The sequence below is a fragment of the Eschscholzia californica genome, unplaced genomic scaffold (genome assembly GCF_041429995.1).
Source record: "Eschscholzia californica isolate CP2 unplaced genomic scaffold, dmEscCali1.0.p SCAF_4, whole genome shotgun sequence".
In the NCBI taxonomy this organism is placed as follows: domain Eukaryota; kingdom Viridiplantae; phylum Streptophyta; class Magnoliopsida; order Ranunculales; family Papaveraceae; genus Eschscholzia; species Eschscholzia californica.
The window spans coordinates 53,777,023-53,800,899 of NW_028238461.1; the positions used below are offsets into that span (position 1 = coordinate 53,777,023).

Sequence of the window (23,877 nt, forward strand, 5' to 3'; positions counted from 1 at the left end):
GAAGATAACCACAAACTAAATTGCTTCACAAGATTAATAATCTTCTTTTCTTCAAACCAATATTCTGCTCTTTCAATCTCTCTTGAAAGAACCACTTCAGAAATCTCTCTTTCTCTGACTTCTCTTTGTTCTGGAAGTTGTTGTGTATAATCTCTTCCCTTTCATTCCCTTTTATAATGATAAATAGGGAGGTTTACCAAAAGAAATAGGAATTCCTATTTAGGCTTGAAAAAATAGAAACTTCTATTTTTTTCCCCAAACAAGGAATAAGGGAAATCCTATTCTAACTAGGAGTCCTTTTATTATAAGGAGGGACCCCAACAGAAATAATGTAATCGACTTTTAACTTGATTTTAGGTATGTATAGAGTTACAGATAAAGGTCATTTTAAAAAAAAATTATTTTAAACGAGCAATAATTGGTTGTGAACTGATACAATTAAAAAATAGAAATATTTTGTGTCACTCTTTAACTCACATCGGTCTAAGAGCATCTCCAGTGCGGGTCGGCTGGGGCGGAGGCCCCAGCCGACGCTTCAATCGCCTCTAACATTAGGGGCTGATCTTGGCCGTTGCATTATCCAACGGCCAGATCTGCCTTAATTTTTTATTTTTTTGTAAAAAAAGAAAATTAAATACAAAATTAAAAATAACTAAAAAATTAAAAACAACTTAAAAATCAAAACCAACATTAATAATAAAAATATATTAATACAAACTGACTTGTGCATTAAAATATTAAAATACATTGAACGAAAGTGTCGGTCCCCGAATAATTTTTCAACTTTGGAAAAAAAAAATATTATTTCGAAAATAGTTAAAAACGTGTTTTGTATATACACAAAACCACACAAGTTTCTCGCATATAAACAAATTTTCGGTCTCAAGAGATGCTGGGGTTGGAGCTGAATTTTTGAGGTTGAGCTGAGGCCAAAAATTTTGGGTGAAAAAATGGTTTTTTTCGACCTAAGACGGACTTGAGTTTAAGTTACTCTAACAAAAAGTTTCAGTAAGTGGCACGGAACTATAATATCTAGGTTTTTTTAATAAGTTCGTTTCAGTTACAAAATCGTCCATTTAGAGAGATTATTTGTCTTATTTTTTTTCTTAAACAGGGCGTTAGAGTAATGTTTGATTTTATGTGATTAGTTGTTTAGTAGATTAATATAATCCAATAACCACAGTCTATACAAATTATTTTTAGTGTTTAGTTCTATTTTTGGCTAGCGCTTTGGAGAAAGCTGAAAATTTTCGGGGTGTGAAATTTTAGAGGGAATTTTGAAATTTTTTTGGGGAAAAATATTTTATGGGGAATATGTTTCAAAATAAAAATAAAAATAAAAAATCCTCCACCTCACCTCACTCTCTCTCCACCTCACCTCACCTCACTCTCTCTTCACCTCACCTCTCTCTCTCCACCTCACCTCACTCTCTCTCCACCTCACCTCTCTCTCTCTCCACCTCACCTCTCTTTCTTCTCCGACCAGGTGCCGTCCAGAAATTTTTCGGGAGACGACCATGAAAATAAAAATAAAAAATTCACTCTCTCTCTCTAGAAACTCGGCGAAGGGGTTTCCCTTCGTCGGAGTGCGGTCTGTTGAAGATGAGGTGGAGAGAGTGAGGTGAGGTGAGGTGGAGGGTTTTTTATTTTTATTTTCCTTTAACAACTTACAAAATAAAATTGTTAAACAAAATTGATTAATTTTTTACCAAATCAAAAACTATTTTGCTTTCCCAAAGCGCTGACCTTATTTTTTTCACCCAGTAGTGTGTTTTTCCTTGTGTGCTAGCATGGGCCGTACTAGGGCTAAATCTGCCTTCCTCCTGGAGTCCCGGGGTAGTAGTGTCAGACTCTGACCTTCTCGTTTGATTCAAACAGTGAAAATGAGTTTCCCGGCGTAAAAAAGGGATAAAAAAGGGATGCTCTAACTATGAATAATGAGTGGATAAGATCTTATGTTGGGTTGATATAATTTGTAACCGCCGTCGGATGATGGGATGTAATGAGAGTTGCGATGGGTAGATAGAAACTGCCAGATCTGATGGATAATGAATGAATGAAGCCGCCCAGTCTGGCACTTACGTATTGGATTGCGTCATACGCACGGGTGGCTTATATTACGAATTGAAAAATAACACGGTTCCCAGCCCAGCCCATCTTCCGACCGAATCCCAAACAAAATCTAGTTAGGGAAGATTTTCAGTGGTCACCTAGCTCGGTCGGGATTCAGTCAAGAGACATGTCGGACGTAATATCACAACTTTTAAAAAAATTATTCTTTTACCAAGTAAGGTAAAAAAAAAAATAGGACGGGATTATAGGGATTGGATCATAATCATCAATTCATCACAAGAACTGAAGAACGGATCATAACACACCACGTAAAGTTTTTACTTCGAGTATGCAACATTTTCTTCTTCTTTTACACCTATGAATTCATCACTCTTGCTTGGTCAGGAAATTATAAATATGAATGCTTATTGTTGTCTACGAGTCTAAGCTGTCTGACTACTCTCTTAAATTCTAGAGGTCTTGCGCTCGATTTCAAATGAAAAAACCATTTTTCCTTTGCCGAACTTCATCAAAAAGTGGAAAAGGAGGATGCTCTTTTCTTCCATCGGTCGCTTCTACAGGTGGTGTTTGCCATCGCCGACCTTCATTTTCTTTGGTTTTAGTGAATAAACAATCACACAAAATCAATGGTGTGTATGTTATTGTAGTATTGTGTATTAGAAAAGTCTAAATTTAGGTAGTGTGTCTTTTATCAATGTATGGCCTTGTGAAAACTATGTGTGCTCATAGCACTTCCATCTACTAAAAGTCTAAAACCTTTTGTAGAAATTAGTATTGGGCCTCTCTTCTTATGGAGGGCCAGAACGAAACTACACATTTATTATGCCCACTGATGTAAAATAAACATAACGGCACCACCAGAATTAATAAGCTCAAGTGCTCAACCTTGTATGGTTTCAGAGTAACAACCTAGCCGATGCCGATAAGTTTTCTTGATGAATTTCTACACTGTACAATTTTCGACACTTCTTCACGTTTGCCATTAGCGTTAAAGCGGCATTTTTTCCATTTAAAACTGATCACTAGTTGTATGAGAAGGCCAGTGAAACCTTTTATTGGATTTCACTAGATGAAACTTCAACTTAAATTCCATTAGCCCATCAAAGAAGTTGTGTGTGTGAGAGAGAGAGAGAGAGAGAGAGAGAGAGAGAGAGAGAGAAATGGTTAATGGTCACATTCACTAAATGAAGCAAAATAATATTGATGAAGGGGCATATTATCAATCTCCATAAAGGCATTTAAAAACCAAGGCCAAGAATAAAAAAAAAAAGGTGACAAACTCATTGTCCACTTGTATTGTGTCTATTGGTGAAATTTTATCATGATGAATATCAAAAGATGTTGATTTTTTTTTTTTGTTAAGAGATCAAAAGATGTTGATGTGTATGGACATGTAGATGAATAAAGAATGAAATTTGGGCTTGAATACTTGTTATTAGGTAATGGTATATAGTAGTGGTGATAGTGCTAGATGATGGTGGTACTTTGCAATTGTGATAGTGGCAAGTGACATTATTCCATTTTGTCAAAATATCTCATTTGTGTTTGCTCAATGGGTGGCATGTCCATGTCTTTTGCACTAAAATGGTCAGCCATCTACAGATGAACACGGGAGTCTCAAACTGTCCGATTCGAGTATCAAACTATCAGTATATAAACAAAATATAATTTAACCGTTTATTCTTCCACATAGATAAGATTTGAGAAAAAATTAAAAACAACCTATTACAGTTTGATTCAGAAAGATATCCTTGTTGAGGGTAGTTCTTTTTATCCTTTCAAGTCATTTTCACTCGAATATCATGAACTTTTTTTGATATTGTCTGGTCACTTATTTGCTTCTTCCCCTTGCCATAACCATTAAAGTATTGTGTTTGGCACTCCACAGTGGAGGCTTTTCATGCCTAAGGCCTTAGTTTTTGAGAGATACTAATTTAATGTAAGATAGATCAACAATTATTTATCTATATGGAAATCAAACAACCATAAACTTGTTCTCGGACTGAGGTTGAGCAAACTCTCTGAAAAGATTAAGTTAACTCAAAAAAGTAGGGCACGCCTGAACTTATAAGTCCAAACTATAAAAAAATACTATCGGCAGAAAAGCAAAGGTAAAAATTTAGGGGTGTACTCGAATCGAGCCGAGCCGAGTAGTAAGATGTTCAAGCTCTGTTCGTGTATTTGACTGTCGAGCTCGAGCTCGTTCGAGTAATTGTCCACTTGTTCAAGCTCGGTTCGTATAAGTTTGAAAGAGCTCGAGCTCGAGCTCGGGCTCGCATTGTTTTAAGCTCGTTTATGAAAATACTTCAAATTAAATCATTCTAAATCATCAAAATACTTCAATGATCATTTGTCACATACAATAATAATGATTCATTTTCCAATAATTTTTTAATGGTTGATATTTCATGTACAAGTTTCAATACTAATACGTAATTATGTACTATACTACTATAAGAGTATGTTAAACGAGCTGTTCACGAGTAGCTCGTGATACACTAAAGAATGTTCAAGCTCGGCTCGTTTATGTAAACGAGCTTGATTTTGAGCTCGTATTAAGTTCGGGCTCGTTAATATTCGAGTCGAGCACGAGCAATAGTCGAGCCGAGCTCGAGCAGCTCGTTAAGAGCTCGGCTCGTGTACACCCCTAGGTAAAATAAGGGTCACTGTATTAAAGTATAAGAGATTGGGGGCCATATCATTCCCCTTGCAAATATACCTTTTTTTTTTTTTACGAAATATCCTCTATAAATTGTAGTTAACTAAAGGAAAAAAAAAACTTTCAACAAAAAAAAAAAAAAAAACTAAAGGAAAAAAAAAAGTCAGAGGTCATGTCCTCATATGTCTATATGTAGCTCCACTACTTCTCTTAAGCAAGAACCAAAAAAACTAAGAAATAACCCAAAAGTCATATTTCATAAAAATAAAAAAAACCAAAAAGTCAATTGGGGACAGAGCATGAATAAAAATGTAAGATGGTCTTTCTTTTGGGAAGGTCTGAATTTGATTGTATAGAAGCTTCCAAGGCCAAGTCAATATGTATTTTTTAGGTTTATAATTTTCTACAGGGAGAGAGAGAGATGAGAATGGGTCATGGGTGGGGTGTCATGATATTGTTTCTTGTATTTTGTTTTTATGGTTGTGATTATTTGTATGAGTTAGTTGGATTTCAAAAAATGAAGGTGGGTGGGTGAGAAGTGGGTCAAGCATAAGAAACAAAAATAATAGATTAATGGGGAAGGTGGCTTTGAAGGTTTGTGTTCCACTTATGTTTAATAATATTAACTTTGAAACCCTCAAAGTAATTAATTAGGGTTTTGTTTCATATGCAAGTGGATTATCAAATCTTTTTCAAAACTTTAAGAGTTAATTCCTATATGGCCCCCTACTTTGTGACCAGCTTCTTTTATGACCCTTTTTTTTTCGTAAATTCAAATATGGCCCCCTATTTTCAGACAAATGTCATCACTACCCCTCTGATTAATGTATTTTCAAAATAAAATAAAAAACAAAACCTAAATTCCACCTCACTTCCTTCTCCACCACTCATCTCTCTCTAACTCACCTCTCTCTCTCCAACTCATCTCTCTCTCTCTAACTCACCTCTCTCTTCAACTCACCTCTCTCTCTCTCTCCAACTCATCTCTCTCTCTAACTCACCTCTCTCTCTCCAAGTCACTCCTTCTTCTCCGACGAAGGTCGCCGGCCGGCGATCTTGGTCGGAGAAGAAGGAGTGACTTGGAGAGAGAGAGAGAGGTGAGTTGGAGAGAGAGGTGAGATGGAGAGAGAAAGAGAGATAATGTGGAGAGATATGTGTGGGGGAGTAGGAAGTGAGGTGGAATTCAAGTTTTTTTTCATTTTTTTATGTTGAAAAAATATTAATAAGAAGGGTAATCAGGACATTTACCTCAAAAAAGGGGGCCATATTTGAATTTACGAAAAAAGGGGGCCATAAAGGAAGCTGGTCACAAAGTAGGGAGCCATATAGGAATTAACTCAAACTTTAATAGGAGACGTATATAAAAGTATGGGAGTGCTAAGTACACCAAGTATTTTGCTTAATTTGGATGAGTTATATTCATTAAATGATAAAAAATTTAAAATTTGACTACGATCTGGGCCATCATTTTATGTGAGTGAGTACGTGTTCATAACAACACTTACATCAAAATCTTTTGTACACTTTGCATTTCATTTAAGTATGTAGCTTGATCATTATGAATTTCAAATAACAAAATGATGCATCGCTTGAAAATTCTGAGTAGATCACAGTCGAGTAACTAATTTGAGAGAAGATGCTTGTGAGTTCTATACTGGTCACATCTTTCTTTAGTGTAGAATTATCCTAGTTGACTAAACACGCCATTTGTCTTTTTAATTTTTCACAACTCTCATGAACATTTCATTTTAGAATATGTTAAAGGGTTAATCTCGTTTCGACCCTCATTTTGTGACCAACTGCTGATTTGGTCTCCAATTGTGTTCGCAGGTTCGATTTGACCCTCAAACTTGGTCAAGTTTCCAATTCCACCCTCATGACATTTTTGTAATTATAAACTTCTTTTACCAATCGTTTCTTACTCTCCCTCTCCCATATCTCGCTCTCCATCTTTCTCCCCCCTCTAACCCTCTCACTTTGCTCCTTACTTTGTCAGAGAAGTTTTCCCATTCGCCAAAACCTTGGCTAGGTCTGAGAATCCAGATCCAGACGAAAAAAATCCAATAAGAAGAGGGTGAAGTTTCGGCGATAATTCCTGCCGTTGGAGTTGAGGAAGGAGAAAGGATAAAGGGAGAGAGAAAGAGAAGATAGAGAGAACAAGAGAGAGAGATAAAAGAGAGGGAAAGTTAAATGGTGTGAAAGAGGTTTTAAAAAAACTTAGGTTGTCGAAAAAAAGTTGTCAGTCGACGATATATTGCCTGCGATCTTCATAAGTTATAGATGATGAGGTGGAGAAAAGAGAACACATGAGGTGGAAAATGAATAAATATGAGTTAAATATACGAAATATTTTTATAACAACAAAAATGTCATTGACCTTATAAAGGTCAGAGACCAAATCGAACTTCAGAAAACAATATAGTACCAAAACCAACTGGGTGATACAATTGGTGGACAAAAATGATCTTATGTGCTCAGAGGAAGTACATTTATGTATGGCATCATTTAATCAACAATGGAATAAAATTCAAAATAGCAAGTTTCAACAAAAAAAAAAAAAAAAAAGAAAAATTCCCACACGGTTATAAAAGTCGCCAATTGTTAGTCAACTCTTTTCTTATCTATTCCCCTCGGCTTAAATCCAACGCTTACAATAGCATCTTGATTTTCAATCCTTTGACTTTACCCCAATTGACGGGTTTCTTTATCTATCCCCAAAAGTCAACTCTCTCACGTGGGAATACTGGAATATAATCAAATAAAAACGTAATTTTAAATTAAAGCATTCAAAAGTCAACTCTCTCTTTCTATCATCTCTTTCTCTCTCATTTTTTCTTCTTCATATTCTTATCTTCTACTCTTGTTTTCTCTTTTCTTCCCCCAAGAGAAACCCCAAAATTTGAATCAAAAGTGATGAAAGATCAACTTTAAGTTTCAATCTTTTTGTTGTTTTAGACTTGTTTTTCTCTCTAATGGGTAACGGTTGTGGAAAGCTTGGAGTTTGTTTTAATGGAGGATATAAGAATCATGAATCAAATGGTAATATAATCACAGGACCCTTGGATGAGGGTTTGGGTCATTCTTTTGTTTATATTCGTCCTGATACAAATCGATTTGTTTCATCAAAAGTTTATTCAGAAGAAACAACTAGTAGTACAATTTTTAGGTCAATTTCAGGTGCTTCTGTAAGTGCTAATACTTCAACTCCTCTATCTACTTCTTTTGTTGATCTTTATTCTTGTAATAGTTTTGATCGAGCTTCAGCTTTTGAAAGTTCTACTTCTTTTTCTTCAATTCCTTTACAACCAATTCCAAAATACTTGATTAATTCAGATCAATTTCCTGGGTTTTCTGGTAGAATTTCTGGTTCTGGTCCAATTATTGAAAGAGGGTTTTTATCAGGACCAATTGAAAAAGGGTTTATGTCAGGACCCATTGAAAATCATAGGGTTTTTTCAGGTCCTATTGAGAAGAAATCTGATCAGTTTCAGTTTCTGAGGAGTTTTTCTAATGGGGGTTTTGTTTTAAAACCAAAATTGAGAAAAGGGTCTTTAATGGGTAATCTAAAAAGGTCAATTTTGAAAAGATTTTCTCGTGGGCAGAAATCAATTGTTGCTCCTGTCAACAAAGGATCATCTGTTCCTCCAATTAGGGATTTGGATTGGAGTAATGGGTCAGATAGAAATGGTGAGAATGAACTTACTATAAGTAGTACTACTAATTTGAGTAGTGATTTTAGTGTTGAATTTGATGAATCTTTTGAAAGTCAAAATCTTCAATGGGCACAAGGTAAAGCTGGTGAAGATCGAGTTCATGTCGTAATTTCAGAAGAACATGGATGGGTTTTTGTTGGGATTTATGATGGATTTAATGGTCCTGATGCTACTGATTATCTTCTAAACAATTTGTACCCATCTGTTCATAAAGAACTACAAGGTTTATTATGGGAAGACAAATCCCAAACTTTAATTGCTTCAAATTCCGAAAAGGCGGTTTCAATTGAGCAATCAAGAACAGAGAATCAGGAAGTGGAAAGTTGTTCTAATTGCTTTGAAGCAGAGAAGTATCCATCTGTAATGGAAAATGATCTTAATTCGAATCTGAAGAGAGGGAAGAGTAAGAATTCGAAGAGTAGATTTCGAGGGGCGGGGAAGAAATGGGAAGATAATCAGAGAAGATGGAAAGGTGAATGGGATAGAGAGAGATTGGAATTGGATAGAAAGTTGAAGGAGGAATTGAATCAATCTGGTTCAGAAGGGATGAAAAGTATTAACCATTCAGATGTATTGAAAGCTCTTTCGAGGGCATTGAAGAAGACAGAGGAAGCTTATTTCGATATAGCGGATAAGATGCTCATGCAAAATCCTGAATTAGCTTTAATGGGTTCTTGTCTAATGGTAATGTTAATGAAAGGAGAAGATGTTTATTTGATGAATGTTGGCGATAGTCGAGCAGTTTTAGCTCATAAACCAGAGCCTGATCTTGGGTTAGGCAAAACTTGCCATGATTTGGATCAAATCAAGGAGGAAACTTTGCATGATCTAGAGTCCTGTAATGACGATCAGATCGAAAAATTACCCAATTTAGCTGCTCTTCAACTCACAATGGATCATAGTACTTCGATTGAAGAGGTAGAAATTTAAAACTCTCTTTCTTTTCAACTTTATAAAGTCCATTAACTTATTAAATATGATTCTTGAGCTTTTAGCATTTCATGACTTCGGTTTATCTGTTTCTGTTGTACTTCAGGAAGTGTTGAGAATCAAGAACGAACACCGAGATGATACTTCTGCTATATCGAATGACCGAGTAAAAGGTTCATTGAAGGTTACACGCGCTTTTGGTGCTGGCTTTCTTAAACAGGTACATTTTGATTTTATACACTCCAACTTTCAAAATTCACTCTGGAAATGCTCTCCAAAGACTTAACCATTTTATCGTTAAGTTTGGAAATTTGACTCATTGTCTTGGGAATTTTCTTGCAGCCCAAATGGAACAATGCACTTCTTGAGGTATTCAGAATTGACTATGTTGGAAACTCTCCATACATCACTTGTTGTCCCTCTCTCTACCACCACAGATTGAGCCCAAGAGATCGATTTCTGATATTATCTTCGGACGGGCTTTATCAATATTTCACCAATGAAGAGGCAGTTTCTAAAATTGAGACGTTCATCGCTTCATCGCCAGAAGGAGATCCTGCCCAACATCTCGTCGAAGAAGCCCTGTTCCGAGCAGCAAGGAAAGCTGGTAAGAACTAAACCTCAAACAAAATTTTATGACTGAAGAGAAACTTTAAATTTATGTATCTAACATTACTCTTCTTTCCTTTGTTTTTTACAGGTTTAGACTTTTATGAGTTGCTAGAAATACCACAAGGAGATCGCCGCCGTTACCATGATGATATTTCCATTATCGTTATATCATTAGAAGGAAGGATATGGAGATCCTGCGTGTAAATATTGACATTCGTAAATTTTAATATACATATATAGAGTTATTTACTCAGAAATTCTCTCGCAATTTTTCTGTCTTCATTTTTTCGCTCACCAACACATCATACTAGTGTGGAGGGCCAAATGTGAGAACATTGTAGCGAGTTTCAGAGATTGTAAAGCTGTTTCAGATTGATCTGAATTCTAAAGCATAGATAGAAAATTGTAGCTTTCTAATAAAACTATAATCCTTGACATGATTTAATTATTCAAATTAGCGAATGGAATGTCTGATCACGTTGGTTTCAAATTAGAGATAGAAATACTACCATGACAATTGATATATTTCATATAGGAATCAATAAAAATCTGAAAAATATTGACTTCAAGGTACAAACTGAAGATTACTGCAGCAGCACTTGCAGTGGCTGCGTACTACTATACATATGCTTGCTCGGTAATCAGTATACATTCATAGAGCCTGTATATACACATATATGTCAGAAAACAGCAGTATTCAGACGTACGAACTTGCGCGAGGGGAAGTTCCTTCTTCAAGCTTGGCAGAGCCAGTCTCGAATGGCAAGTTGAAGTGCACGGTTGGGTGTGAGATGCAAATGACTCAACTTTAAATTGGTCATTGGAGAAGTATCACGTCCGTTCTTCAACCATCCACGCATCGCCTCACCTTCATATGTGAAACCATCTGCTGCTACATGAGGATCATGCATTATCTCCTGCAATTACCATGATACAGTCATTTTATGTCACACACCAGATAGTTATGACATATACTAAAAAATATTTCGCCTTTGTTTTTACCATAATAATAGGCATCATGTTCTGAAGGAGTAGTTTTGAAAATCTAGGATCTATGTGAAACATTTTATATGAAGTATGTCTAGTATTAAAATCGAAACAATTTTTTCTCCGTTTCAGGTTTTGGGTTTGTTTGAAGATGCATATGTATGTCATACATAGCTCTCTCTCTCTCACCAATGCCAGGTTACTATTTCTGGAACCATCGTGTTCAATGACAATATCAAACTGGCTCAAACCCAAAATCTCTAGCTTAAACCTCACTACCTCGGTAATATTTACGAAGGTTATCTTGATCCTCACCTGAAAAATTGGACACAAGAAAAAAGATGGAGCTGTTCGCTCTTCAGCGAGGGGCAAATTCTCTAACTCCTGGACCAGATTTGGTGTTAGTTGAGGCCTTTCACGACTGTTCATCTCACAACATTGCAAACCTAGCTCCACTAATCTCCTAGCAATAAATGTAGGCCATTCTCCAGCTGACTTGTCCAATATGGATACTATTCTTCCACAAAACAAGGCTCTTCGGACCTCACTAACTAAACCTGCAGGGGACCGTCCAGTGAGTAGCTGTAGAATGATAACGCCAAATGAGTAGATATCTGACTTGAGTGTTTCATTTCCTGTCGTCCATAACTCTGGATCTTTATATGGCAATGCAGAATTTGGCTCTGAACTACGGCCAAAACTTGGGCACCGAGCATTATCCTCTGAAACAAGCCGGCGGATCCCAAAATCGGTGATCTTGCAGTTGAACTCTGAGTCGAGAAGGATATTTTCAGGCTTCAGGTCACCATGGACAATCTTTTCAGGGTTGGAAGAGTGCAAGGATAGGAGTGCACTTGCTATTTCTGCAACAATACGGGTTCGAGTCTTCCAGGGCAGAAGATGCTTGTTGGTTTTACTGAAAAGGTGGTCTTGGATGCTCCCATTGGGCATGTACTCGTACACCATTGACCAGGCTTCTGGGCATGTTCCGATCAAACTTACCAAATTAGGATGTCGTAATTTGCTCAGAGTTTGGACCTGCTTACATGAAAGTGACTGTTCATTTAGCGTCTAGTTTGACAACTGACCGTTTTTAGGCTAATCTTGAAAACAATCACAGTGCTAGGCATACTAGAGAGAGAAAGAATAAGATGGCCATTTCTGAGCCTAGCCTGGACCTCTAATATTATTTTAACTTTTACTAAGAAAGTGGTGCGTCTCTGTGTGTGTGTGTGGGGGGATATTATTTTAACTTTTACTAAGAAAGTGGTGCGTCTCTGTGTGTGTGTGTGGGGGGGGGGGGGGGGGGGGGAGTGGGGTGGGGTGTATGCCCACGAGGCAAGTGCAGATAGGATGTCTAATTACAAATGTGTATGTTTATTTAAGGGTAAGAAAGATACAAAAGGAGAGATGTACCTCTTTTTGAAACTCTAACCTGCTTCGAATATTAAATGGATGTAGCTTCTTGATAGCAACACTTTTATCTAACAGCTCCCCTTTATAAACACAACCAAACTCTCCATTTCCTATCTTGAAGTTCTCTGAAAAGTTGCAAGTGGCTGACTCCAGATCCGACAAACTAAACTCTCTGAGTTCTTCGGAGTCACTCTGAAGCGCAAACTCATCACAGTTTGAAGCTCCCACATGCACATGATTCTTCCACTGATCAAATCGAAGCATGGCATTGTCTCTATGCCGCTGGATTTTCTGCTTTTCTATTTGGACAACTGCTACGGAGGCTTGTATTTAATAGATAAGAAGTTATAATATGAATTGTGAGAACTGAGAAGTACTGGATCATGATGAGATACATGGGATCATACCCATAAGTTGTTAAGAGTTAGTTATAAGTTTGTTAGTAGTTAAAAGTCAGTTAGAGAGTTAGGTAAAGTTCTGTTTTTCCTTCTCTATATAAACTTGTACTTCCTCTTAAATCAATAATAAGAATCGAATTCAACTATGGTATCAGAGCAATTTTTCCAAGCTTCCGATCATCTTCAACCCTAAATTTTCTCTCTCTAGAAATAAACTTTCACTGTTCTTCATTTCTTCTTCTTCTTCTTCCTCTTCGATTATCTTTTCTCATCTTCAAAACCTAAAATTCTCTTCTTCATTGTTTACTCCTTCTCTGAAAAACAATGGAATCAACGAAAATTACTTCCTTGTCAATCAACTCCATGGGAAATGCAATTCCTATCAAACTTCAAGCTGATAATTACTTAGCATGGAAATCAATGTTTCTTCCTATCCTAAAGAAATATAAGGTTCTAGATCTAATCGATGGAACTAGACCTTGTCCTGATCAATATATAGATGCAGCTAGAGAAATCATAAATCAAGACTACATAGATTGGATCGATGAAGATCAAACTCTTTTGATATGGATTAATTCCACTCTTTCTGATTCAGTAGTACCTTATGTTGTTGGAACAACAACCTCAGCTCAGTTATGGCGAAATCTCGAAGAATCATTTGCTACCTCTTCAACAGCTCACATCCTTCAACTTGAAAGACAATTACGAGATTGTAAGAAAGATAATGATACAATTCCTGAGTTTCTTTCAAAGATTAAACGAATTTGTGACAGTCTAGCTGCTGCTGGAAGTCCAGCATCTTCTAAAGAAGTGATAGTAAGTATTTTAAGTGGTCTTCCCTCTGAATTTGATGCTTTCTCTACCTCTATTCGAATTAGGAATCCTCCTGTTACTATTAATGAATTACACAACCTATTACTAAGTGAAGAAATCACTTTGAATGATAAGATGAAGAAAATGAGTATCTCATTAGATAATCATGCTTTATTAGCTTCAAATCAAGGTACAAGTTTTCAGAATAAGAACATTTATTCACATAAAACTCAAGGTAATACTTCTTATCAAGGAAATACTTCATATCATGGTTCTCAAAATCGAAATCAGTTCAGTAACACAAACTCAGGTAGAGGTTCTGGTTATTCTCGAGGAAGAGGAGGTAGTAGTATGTATTCCAGAGGGTTTGGTAATCGCAATCAACATCAATCCTCTAATATCTCTTCTACTAATCGACCAATTTGTCAAATCTGCAACAAAGTTGGACATACTGCTATGGAGTGTTATCATAGGCTTAATTTTTCTTATCAAGGAAGGTCACCTCCATCTAATCTTGCTGCTATGCTAGCCTCTGCTAATGTGTTTGGAAGTAATCCTTGGTTTGCTGACTCTGGAGCAACCAATCATATTACACCTGATCTCTCTCAGTTAGCTTCTTCATCTGGTTTTCATGGCACTGAGAGGATCAATGCTGCTAATGGCCAAGGTATGCTTATAACACATACTGGTAATACCTCCTTTGTTAAGAATAATAGGTGTTTTAGACTTCAAAATGTACTTAGAGTTCCTCAAGCTACTCATAATCTTTTGTCAGTACATAAATTTACAACTGATAATAACTGCTCCTTAACCTTTGATCCTCTTGGATACTATGTGAAGGACCTCCACTCGACCAAGATCATTTTCCAAGGGCCAACTGAAGCTGGTCTATACCCAATCTCTCTTTCTCCTAATAAATCAAGCTCAACTCATGCTCTCTCTATTCAGCCTTCTCAAGAGCATCTTTGGCACAGAAGACTTGGGCACCCTTCATTTCAATCTCTTCAAAGATTGAAACAGACTATTATTCCTAATAATACTCCTCTCAAACCTATTTTTTGTAATGAATGTCAATTGGGAAGGAATAAAAAGTTACCTTTTACTGTTTCTATAACAAATACTTCTCAACCTCTTGAATTACTTCACATAGACCTCTGGGGTCCTTCTCCTATTCCTTCTATAAGTGGCTATAGGTATTATGCTAACATTATTGATGACTTTACTAAGTTTTGTTGGATTTTGCCTTTACACAACAAATCAGATTTTAGAAATGCTTTTGTTATCTTCAAAACTACAATAGAGAACCAACTGTCTTGCAAAATTAAGACTATAAGAACAGATGGAGGAGGAGAGTTTCTAAACAATGTTTTCAAAATCTTTCTTCAAAATGCTGGTATCATTCATCAATTGACATGTCCCCATACCCCAGAGCAAAATGGTACAGCTGAATCAAAACATAAACATCTCTTAGATGTTGCTAGAACTTTGCTAATTCAATCCTCTCTTCCACATGGTTATTGGTTAGAATCTTTGTATACAGCCAACTATCTAATTAATCGATTACCAACTAAGTCTCTTAGCTTTACTTCTCCTTTTGAAAAGCTATTTCATCATTCTCCTGACTATCACTTTCTCAAGGTTTTTGGATGTGCATGTTTTCCTTGGCTCAAACCTTATGCTACAAATAAGCTTACTCCTAGAAGTAAGACTTGTGTGTTTATAGGATATACACAGGACCACAAGGGTTACAAATGTCTAGACATAACTACTGGCAGAGTATATGTCTCAAGACATGTAACTTTCAATGAAAATTACTTTCCTTTCTCTAATATCTCTCAATCTCTTTCACATCCCTCCATTATTAATACTTCCCCACCCTTGTTACCAACACCACCACCACCTAACTTCACATTACCACCACCAACATCACCACCTAATTTTTCATCATCACCACCTATTTCTTCATCATCAACATCTAATTCTCCACCAACAACACCTAACTCTCCACCTACTTCTCCACCTATCCCTTCTACAACTAATTCCTCTTCTACTTCACCTAATTCTTCATCACCTTCACCTGTTCTTACTCCCTTATTACCCTCTCCTCCTTCTTCCTTACTACCCATTTCAAATCAACACCCTATGCAAACAAGATCCAAGTCTGGGATTTTTAAACCAAAAACAATATCTCTTGCAACCAAACATCCTATATCTCCTGTCCTATTGGCTCACACTTTCCCTCCTACTCCTACTTGTTTCACACAAGCTAATAAAGATCCAAAATGGAGAATGGCAATGAGTGAGGAATTCTCTGCTCTTCAAAAAGCCGGTACATGGTCTCTAGTCCCTCCTCATCCAAGTCAGAATATTGTTGGATGTAAGTGGGTGTATAAGATTAAGCAGAATTCTGATGGTTCAATTGAGAGGTACAAGGCCAGACTTGTTGCTAAAGGTTATCATCAACAGGAAGGCTTAGACTTTCAAGATACCTTTAGTCCAGTGGCTAAACCAACCACAATTCGAATTTTATTAAACTTAGCTGTTCAAAATGATTGGGAGATAAGACAATTAGATGTTAGCAATGCTTTTTTACATGGGTCTTTAAAAGAGACAGTCTATATGAGTCAACCTATTGGTTTTCAAGATCTATCCAAACCCAATTATGTATGCAAGTTACATAAGTCTTTATATGGCCTCAAACAGGCCCCAAGAGCATGGTATGAAGAATTAGTTGACTCCTTGCTTGGTCTTGGTTTCCAGAAATCAAATGCTGACTCTTCTCTCTTCATTTATCATCATGGTCATGACTTAGCATATATGTTAGTCTATGTTGATGATATTTTGATTACTGGTACATCTTCTACACTATGTCAAAGACTCATCTCTGAATTAAGCACAAAATTTTCTATGAAGGATCTTGGTCCTTTGCATTATTTCTTGGGTCTTGAGGCAGTAAGAAACTCTCAAGGTATCACTCTTACCCAATCTAAGTATATTCTTGATCTTCTAGAGAAAACAAATATGTCTGGGGCAAAACCTTGTTCAACACCACTTGCAGCTAAGACCAAACTTCTTCCTACTGATGGATCATACCTCTCTGATCCAACTGTCTATAGAAGCATTGTTGGGGCACTTCAATATCTTACATGGACCAGACCAGATATAAACTTTGCTGTAAGTCAGGTCTGTCAATTTATGCATAAACCTACTGATGTTCATCTTAATGCAACCAAGAGAATTTTAAGGTATCTAAAGAGTACAATTGATCATGGTATTCGAATCTCCAAATCTTCATCTTTTACACTTCAAGCTTATGCTGATGCTGATTGGGCTGGAAGTCCCATTGACAGTCGTTCAATGGGTGGTTACATTATCTACTTAGCTGGTAATCCAATTTGTTGGTCTGCAAAGAAGCAACCCACTGTCTCGAGGTCATCCACAGAAGCTGAGTATAGGGCCTTAGCACAATCAGCAGCTGAGGTTGTTTGGGTTTGTTCTCTTCTTAGAGAACTTCATTGTTCCCTCTCTACTGCTCCAATGTTGTTCTGTGACAATGTTTCTGCATTATCTTTGGCTTCGAACCCAGTCTTTCATTCCAAAATTAAGCATCTAGCTTTGGACTTTCATTTTATTAGGGAATTGGTTGCTTCTCGAATGCTTCGACTTCAATATATTCCTACAGTTGCTCAACCAGCAGATACTCTCACAAAAGCTTTACCTGGCCCAAGGTTTCATCTCCTCAAAACCAAATTGAAGGTTTGTTCTACCTCCAATTTGAAGGGGGATAATAGATAAGAAGTTATAATATGAATTGTGAGAACTGAGAAGTACTGGATCATGATGAGATACATGGGATCATACCCATAAGTTGTTAAGAGTTAGTTATAAGTTTGTTAGTAGTTAAAAGTCAGTTAGAGAGTTAGGTAAAGTTCTGTTTTTCCTTCTCTATATAAACTTGTACTTCCTCTTAAATCAATAATAAGAATCGAATTCAACTAGTATTAGCTTTAATTCCCTAGAAGCTTCTTTTTGACGAGCGTTTACCTCCTGGACACGACTATCAAGGAAAGCAACATTTCTCCTTTTCCTTTGGAGCTCTCCAGATGTATTTTCTCTTTGCTCCAACGCCTTCTCTTGTTCTATTCTAACACTGCTTATTGCAGCCTCAATTTCATTTCGTAATTGTAGTTCACGTGTGCGAGCAACTTCAATATCTTTGACCTATAACAACCAGGTAGAGAACAAAACATCGTCACCGAGCTGTCCGCATCTCTATCCAAACTTCAAAAGTTATGAGATTCTAAAAGGGAAAAAACTAAGACTGACAACTTATACAATAATCACTGTTACGACTTAAACACAATTTACCCTCTTTCAAGCCCCTGAAAAGAGCCAAGCAATAAGAACATGAAACATCAAGTTACCTTGTTCATAATTTGCGCAGCCTCAGATTCCAATCTTCTTCGCTCTAGCATTTCTGCGAATGCTTCATCTTTCGCTTTTTCGGATTCTTTTGTGGCTTCAATAAGCTTATTGTACAACATTTCTTCCTCAATATTGGAATCTAACCCAGATGACCCCCTTAGTTCAATAGGTGTGTACCCTAATGATGAACTGCTACTGGTTGAACTTGATGAACTCTCTGAAATTCTGTTCATAAAACTGGATCCCGTGGCAGCTAAAGCCACTTCCAGTTGATCTGGACTTATTTTACAATTTCCACTCGTTCTATCACGGAATCTAGTGGAACTGCATGAACTTTCTCCGAGATAGTTGGGATCAATAACGGTTTCATTGTTACAATTAAGAGAACCTAATCCTTCTATAAGAGCTGCTTCAGATGGCTTGAAATGGAAACCTTGAGTGGCCTCCCTTGTCCAGATATGTCTTCCTTTGTTAACAAACCATATCTCACAAAATGGTGGGCCATTTTTGGCAGCATAGTCTGCATTGGAAAAGCTCCTTTTCTTCACCTTCATGTAACTGTAATATAAAGTGTAGCGGTATGAACTCTTTACTTGCAGAAACAACAGGCAACACAAAATTCATACCACATCGAACTTAACAAAGAAATACACAATCTTTACAAGGCCAAGTGAATAGTTAGGAGCACATAGAAGTAAGAGGATATGTGGATAACATGCTGCAGAAGTGGTGGAATCAAATATAAATCAAGTACACGAGTCAGACTGTTATCCCAAGATCTATATTTTAAGTAATGCCAAATTGCAAGTAGATGCTCGAGTAAGATCTAAAGTACAGGTATCCTAACATACACAAAAGTTTACAGATCGATTACCTTTCCAGTGAAAGCATATATGCTTCACTGGCACCTTGTGATACAAAACCTTTCTCCCCAACTACTACTTTCTACATCCCAGTTAAAGAAATTTAAAGCAGGATTTATTTTTTCCCTTCCTTTACTTATATGTGATTAATGTCATTTCACTAATCACAGAGAGTTGAGGTTCTGTGTTTCGTAATTAAACTAAGTTGCCTTTATGATCATCATGGTACCTGCAGAAACAAAAGATGACACGCCTAGAATTTTTTCTGTAGATGTGCATGCTTTCAGTAGGCTGGTCCATCTGATAAGCATTTGTATATTTTTTGTATTTTCTTCCTTTCACAAAATCCATGAAAATGAACAAAAGTGAACTTAACAATAATAATAATAAAGAACCCATTCTTCAAAGATTCAAGCCTAAGCTTCCACTTTGTCCAAGAACAAATCATTACTATTATCTTATGTCAAATGATAAAGTGCTACTTAATAGAAATAATGAACATGTTTTGACCAGCAGTAACTTAATCTTAATGGTAAAGGAGTATGATGGATGGAAACTAATGAGGAAAATTATAAAAACAATCAAAACTCACAACATCACAGGTAATGCCAGACTTACTTGTCTCGTTTTGTTTCCATAACAAGATTCTTAATATGATGACTACTTATGAGCTCTACAATGCCCTTATGAACTTGTCCAGATGCAACTGTAATGACGCTAGCCTTAATCTGCAAGAGAAGTTATTACATGAATTCCACTGAAAAATGGGTTAACAAAATAAAAGACTTGCTGATTGTAATGAGATGGGAAGTGCATGCTACTAAAGGGAAGAAAGTAAACGCCAGGGCGCACGTGAAATTATCTAAAGGCTGGCGTAAGGCGTTGAATTCACCACATAAATTTATTTAATTCTAAAACCTTCTCCAAGAATTCAGTTCCGAGATGCATAGTTCTCGATTCAGAATCACTCCCTCATTGATGAAAATCATATATAATCAAATTTTTTCTCTGAACAAATGAAAATCTTAAATAAAAATAAGAAAAATACATAAAAACCAATCTCTAAGTTAAAGAAGAGACCATTTCTTATTAGAGATGGGTACCAAAGACATTGAATTATAGAAGCTAGAGAGAGAGATAAACCTTTGATCTGGTACAAATAGCCAAGTAATTAAACAGGAGTTTAGTGTTCCTTTCTCTTTCTTCTTCCCGGTATGCAGACAACAGTTCTTTATTGGCTTGACTTGCGGGAAGTTTTCCCACTGCACCATAACATAAAGAAAACTTCAGAGACGACCTTTATAAGAAATGGCCATTTTAGCTACAAATATATGAGTTTCTGCATAAACAGGGAGGTCAAACTTAATATATTAACATCTCTAAGTTGTTAGGTAAGACTCTTTCAATCCCTTTCAAGTTAGGTGACACAACCACTTGGCATGTATTCTGCTTACATTTTGAGCTTCGTCTGAATTGTGTTTTTGGTGAACTATATAAAGGAAGACATGAAAATAGGACATGATTCATCATTAGTATTAAAAAAATATTAAAACCCCTCCCTCTGCAGCAGTTCTCTACGGCTACTTTTTGCAAATAACTTCTTCTGAAGTTGCAAAACTTGAGCAGAAGAAGACAAAACGTAGAGCCATAGTACCTCTTACCACAACCATTACATGAAGCTAGCATTTTGTGACTTACTACTATAAAAATGGTCAAGGAAACTATAAAATCACACCAAAAGGTATTAGCCCTCGATTTATCTATAAGAATTTTTAAAAAGACCTCTATAATCTTTAATTACTAAATGACATATAGACTTCAAATCCACCCCCCCCCCCCCCCCCCCCCCCCCCCCACCACCTTAACTCGTGTTAGCGATTGACAATGATTTGGTCACGATGGTCTATTACCAGCAAAATAACCTTAATATCTTACAACCCTAAGAGCATTATTCCTCAACTAATTTATGAATTATGAAGCAGATTTGACTATTCAAACGCGTTGACGTTGGCCATGATGTCATTCTCAAGGCTTAAGCATACTCCCATTACTATAGAATGCAAAAAAACAAAATAATGGGACCATGATAAGGATCTAATGGTTTTCATACATCGGTTGAATACTTTATTTTGACCAAAACTGACGTTAAGAAAAGAGACCGTTCGATTTAAGTACCATAGTGTGATGTCATCTACAGGCATATTCCAACAATAGAATATAAATTTCCTAAACAGAAACCCTTCGAAAACTTGAAACAGTAATGATTATTTTGATGACATATAATTCAAGAGCTTATTTTGACTGTATAAATACGGCTTTCTTTTATTTATATATACGAACATATGTAGCATACAGCGTACTTGTATGAAGCAAAATCGGCTCTTGAAGACATCTATATATATATAAACATACATACATGATTGAGTTTAGCAGACTTCTTCCAAACATTTTTAACATGGTATATAGTCATATTAACAAGTAACCACAGTAACTCCCATAAATAACCCTCCACTATTGCCGTATAACATATAATTACCATGTAACGAACTCAAAACCCTTCCGAGGGTTCTAATGTAACAGAGATGCCTACAAATGATAATCTATAAATTAAAAGAACCCGCACTTGGCTAATAAAACGTATGTCGCAAGTTTCAGGTTTCAATTCTAACAGCAAATAGGAACATAGGGAAGACAATTTGGTTTCCAAAGGTACCAAAACAACCTAATTTTAGTATTGCAATTTGGGATCAAGTGTTTGTAGTACCGAGATTTTATTCTTAAAATGTTGAGTTTTTCCCCAAGTGGTTGATGAAATAGTTTTGCCTTACTACATGAGTTGAAATGACAACCTTCCTCAAAGATAATGGACATAAATCACTTCACTAAACGAATTGTTGATAGTTACTCAGTTTTCTTTTGCCCAAATGCAAACGAGTAAACCAATTTTAAACATTTTATGAAGATGGATGAAGGAGCTCTTGTATGTTCATTTACTAGGACAAACACAAAACCCTAACCAAAGAAATTTCACCTGACCGAAAAACTAAAGATAAAAAGACAAGCATAGTTGAGAAACTGAGAATTTTATCATGATTGAATCAAAAACCTAAAAGAGAAAAAGAACTTACAAAGTGTCGGAATAGTCGGAGAAGGTTGATAAACATGAACAAGACAAATTTCTCTATTGGTGAACTGTTTAAAACTCCAACGAAGTAAAGAAACAGTTCTCTCTACCGAACTTTCAACAACTACATAAACCTTATCATCACCACCAGCGACTTCACCACCACCACCACCACCGCTACCACGACCACCTACTTGTTCAACAACACATTCAGCTCTCAAAGGAAGAGAAGAAGCCATACAATTTCCACTACCAAATCTAAGATTATTAAAATCAAGTGCTGCAGCCGCAGCCACCGGGGAGAATAAACCGGCGAAATGATGAGGAGGCAGTGATGGATTTAAGAGTTCCATTTTGGCCGGTAATCAGAAGACAACCGGAAATTTATCAAGGAAGAGACAAGATTTTCCCTCAAACTAGTACTAGTAATATTCTTCATTACTACTAAAAATATATTTTAATAAAATTGGGGGAGAAAGTATTTTAGGATCTCAGAGAGAATTATCCCAATTTCTATTCTTTAATTCTTTTCCTACTACTATGAGCTTCGTTGACTAGTTCTCTCTCACAAAATGACAAAACGTCCATTTTTTTCTTAGGTGTGACATTTCACTATTGGATGAAGATTTTCCACCAATACAATTAATACACATGGATTTGGATATTCGCATCTCTTAATCCTTTCTTTCATTGGTCCATCATTTTTTTGGTAGTTTTTTTGATGAAAAATCGGTTGAAAATTCGTCTTAAAGTCGTTCCGTTGACGGACAATAAGAAGACCTATTGTGTGGTTGTGTCAATCACTTAGATTTCTCTCGTCAATCAATTTGTAACATTCATATCTAGAACTCTAATTCGATTATTTTCAAATGAATATTGTACTTCAAGTGTGGTATTAAGCATCTTACCCGGAGAAAGGCTACACTCATCGGTAACTTATTGAATTAAAAAAAATATACTCACTATTGTCATTGACTCTACTAGACTTCACAATACGTAAATTTACTCATGAAATGTCGTCATTAATTACTTCTTAAGGTTGTTGACGTTTGTTGATAACCACTTATGTTAGCACATAAGTTTTACTCGTTAAAAGATTGTCTGAAAATTAAATTAGCGATACTTGATGAATGATCAAAAGATTTTACGTGGGCTAGTTTCTTTTTGAGTTATGTTCTTTCTTACCCATTTAATTTCTTTTAATATCGGTGTACCTAGAATTAATCATTATTCTTGTTCCTACTATATCCCTTTCACATAAACTACTTAAACACATTGTATATAAATATTTCCTTTTGTTACTTTGGGAAGAAAAATATTTGATTGAACCAATAAAAGGGAACAAGAACACTATGTTCCCACCCTGGAAACCTGAAAGAGACTAGCAAATAAAAAAAAATTAAGTTTTTTTTTTTGGTCCACTATACCATGATCCATGAGGATGGAGTGAACTAAACTTAATTGGTTGCTCGTTCAAAAAAAAAAACAATCAAGAAAATATCAAATTATTATAGTATATTCCATATTTCACTAGGGATATTTGGGGGCAACAACCTCAACCTATACGAACAAGTGAACGATTGTAATCTGGAATTTTAAGCCACTTGAGACTCTCATAGAAAAACAAAAGAAAACCCATTTGGGTAAAAACAAATCCAAATAATTTCATAACATGGGGTTCACCAACTAAATTGTGACTGAAGTCCGACTTTTATCATTTGATTTCATTTCTCTATTAATATCATTTCTGAGTTACAATCTTGTACGATCGAAGAGTCGGCGATTACAAGAAAGGTGGATAATTTTATCATGTAAATTATTTCAAGTTATTTTAACTCAAATATGTCACCAAATATTATACTCA

At 36.1% G+C, this 23,877-nt stretch overlaps 2 protein-coding genes across 2 annotated transcripts; one reads left to right on the plus strand and one right to left on the minus strand.

Annotated features, from left to right (window-relative positions):
- Nucleotides 1-7,466: 7,466 nt before the first annotated feature.
- LOC147546183 (putative protein phosphatase 2C 4) lies at nucleotides 7,467-10,477 on the plus strand. The gene is made up of 4 exons (XM_086636608.1): nucleotides 7,467-9,363; nucleotides 9,482-9,595; nucleotides 9,718-9,982; nucleotides 10,076-10,477. The coding sequence occupies exons 1-4, from the start codon at nucleotides 7,705-7,707 to the stop codon at nucleotides 10,189-10,191; spliced, it is 2,154 nt and encodes a 717-aa protein (XP_086492734.1). The 5' UTR covers nucleotides 7,467-7,704; the 3' UTR covers nucleotides 10,192-10,477.
- A 13-nt stretch (nucleotides 10,478-10,490) lies between these two features.
- Nucleotides 10,491-22,580, minus strand: LOC147546184 (U-box domain-containing protein 33-like). Its single transcript, XM_086636615.1, has 8 exons — nucleotides 22,018-22,580; nucleotides 20,033-20,151; nucleotides 19,508-19,617; nucleotides 18,026-18,584; nucleotides 17,605-17,822; nucleotides 12,391-12,721; nucleotides 11,290-12,012; nucleotides 10,491-10,904 (listed from the first exon to the last, which is right to left on the minus strand). Exons 1-8 carry the CDS (start codon nucleotides 22,364-22,366, stop codon nucleotides 10,722-10,724), a joined length of 2,592 nt encoding a protein of 863 aa, XP_086492741.1. The 5' UTR covers nucleotides 22,367-22,580; the 3' UTR covers nucleotides 10,491-10,721.
- Nucleotides 22,581-23,877: the final 1,297 nt, after the last annotated feature.

What these genes read in the sequence shown, in the direction of transcription:
- LOC147546183 (XM_086636608.1), top strand. Translation starts at nt 7,705, where the DNA reads ATGGGTAACGGTTGTGGAAAGCTTGGAGTTTGTTTTAATGGAGGATAT. An exon ending in ATAGTACTTCGATTGAAGAG is followed by an intron (nt 9,364 to 9,481) that starts GTAGAAATTTAA and finishes GTTGTACTTCAG; the next exon opens with GAAGTGTTGAGAATCAAGAA. An exon ending in GTGCTGGCTTTCTTAAACAG is followed by an intron (nt 9,596 to 9,717) that starts GTACATTTTGAT and finishes ATTTTCTTGCAG; the next exon opens with CCCAAATGGAACAATGCACT.
- LOC147546184 (XM_086636615.1), bottom strand. Translation starts at nt 22,366, where the DNA reads ATGGAACTCTTAAATCCATCACTGCCTCCTCATCATTTCGCCGGTTTA. An exon ending in GCTTCTAGGGAATTAAAGCT is followed by an intron (nt 12,722 to 17,604) that starts AATACTAGTTGA and finishes TCTTATCTATTA; the next exon opens with AATACAAGCCTCCGTAGCAG. An exon ending in GGTTAGAGTTTCAAAAAGAG is followed by an intron (nt 12,013 to 12,390) that starts GTACATCTCTCC and finishes TCATGTAAGCAG; the next exon opens with GTCCAAACTCTGAGCAAATT.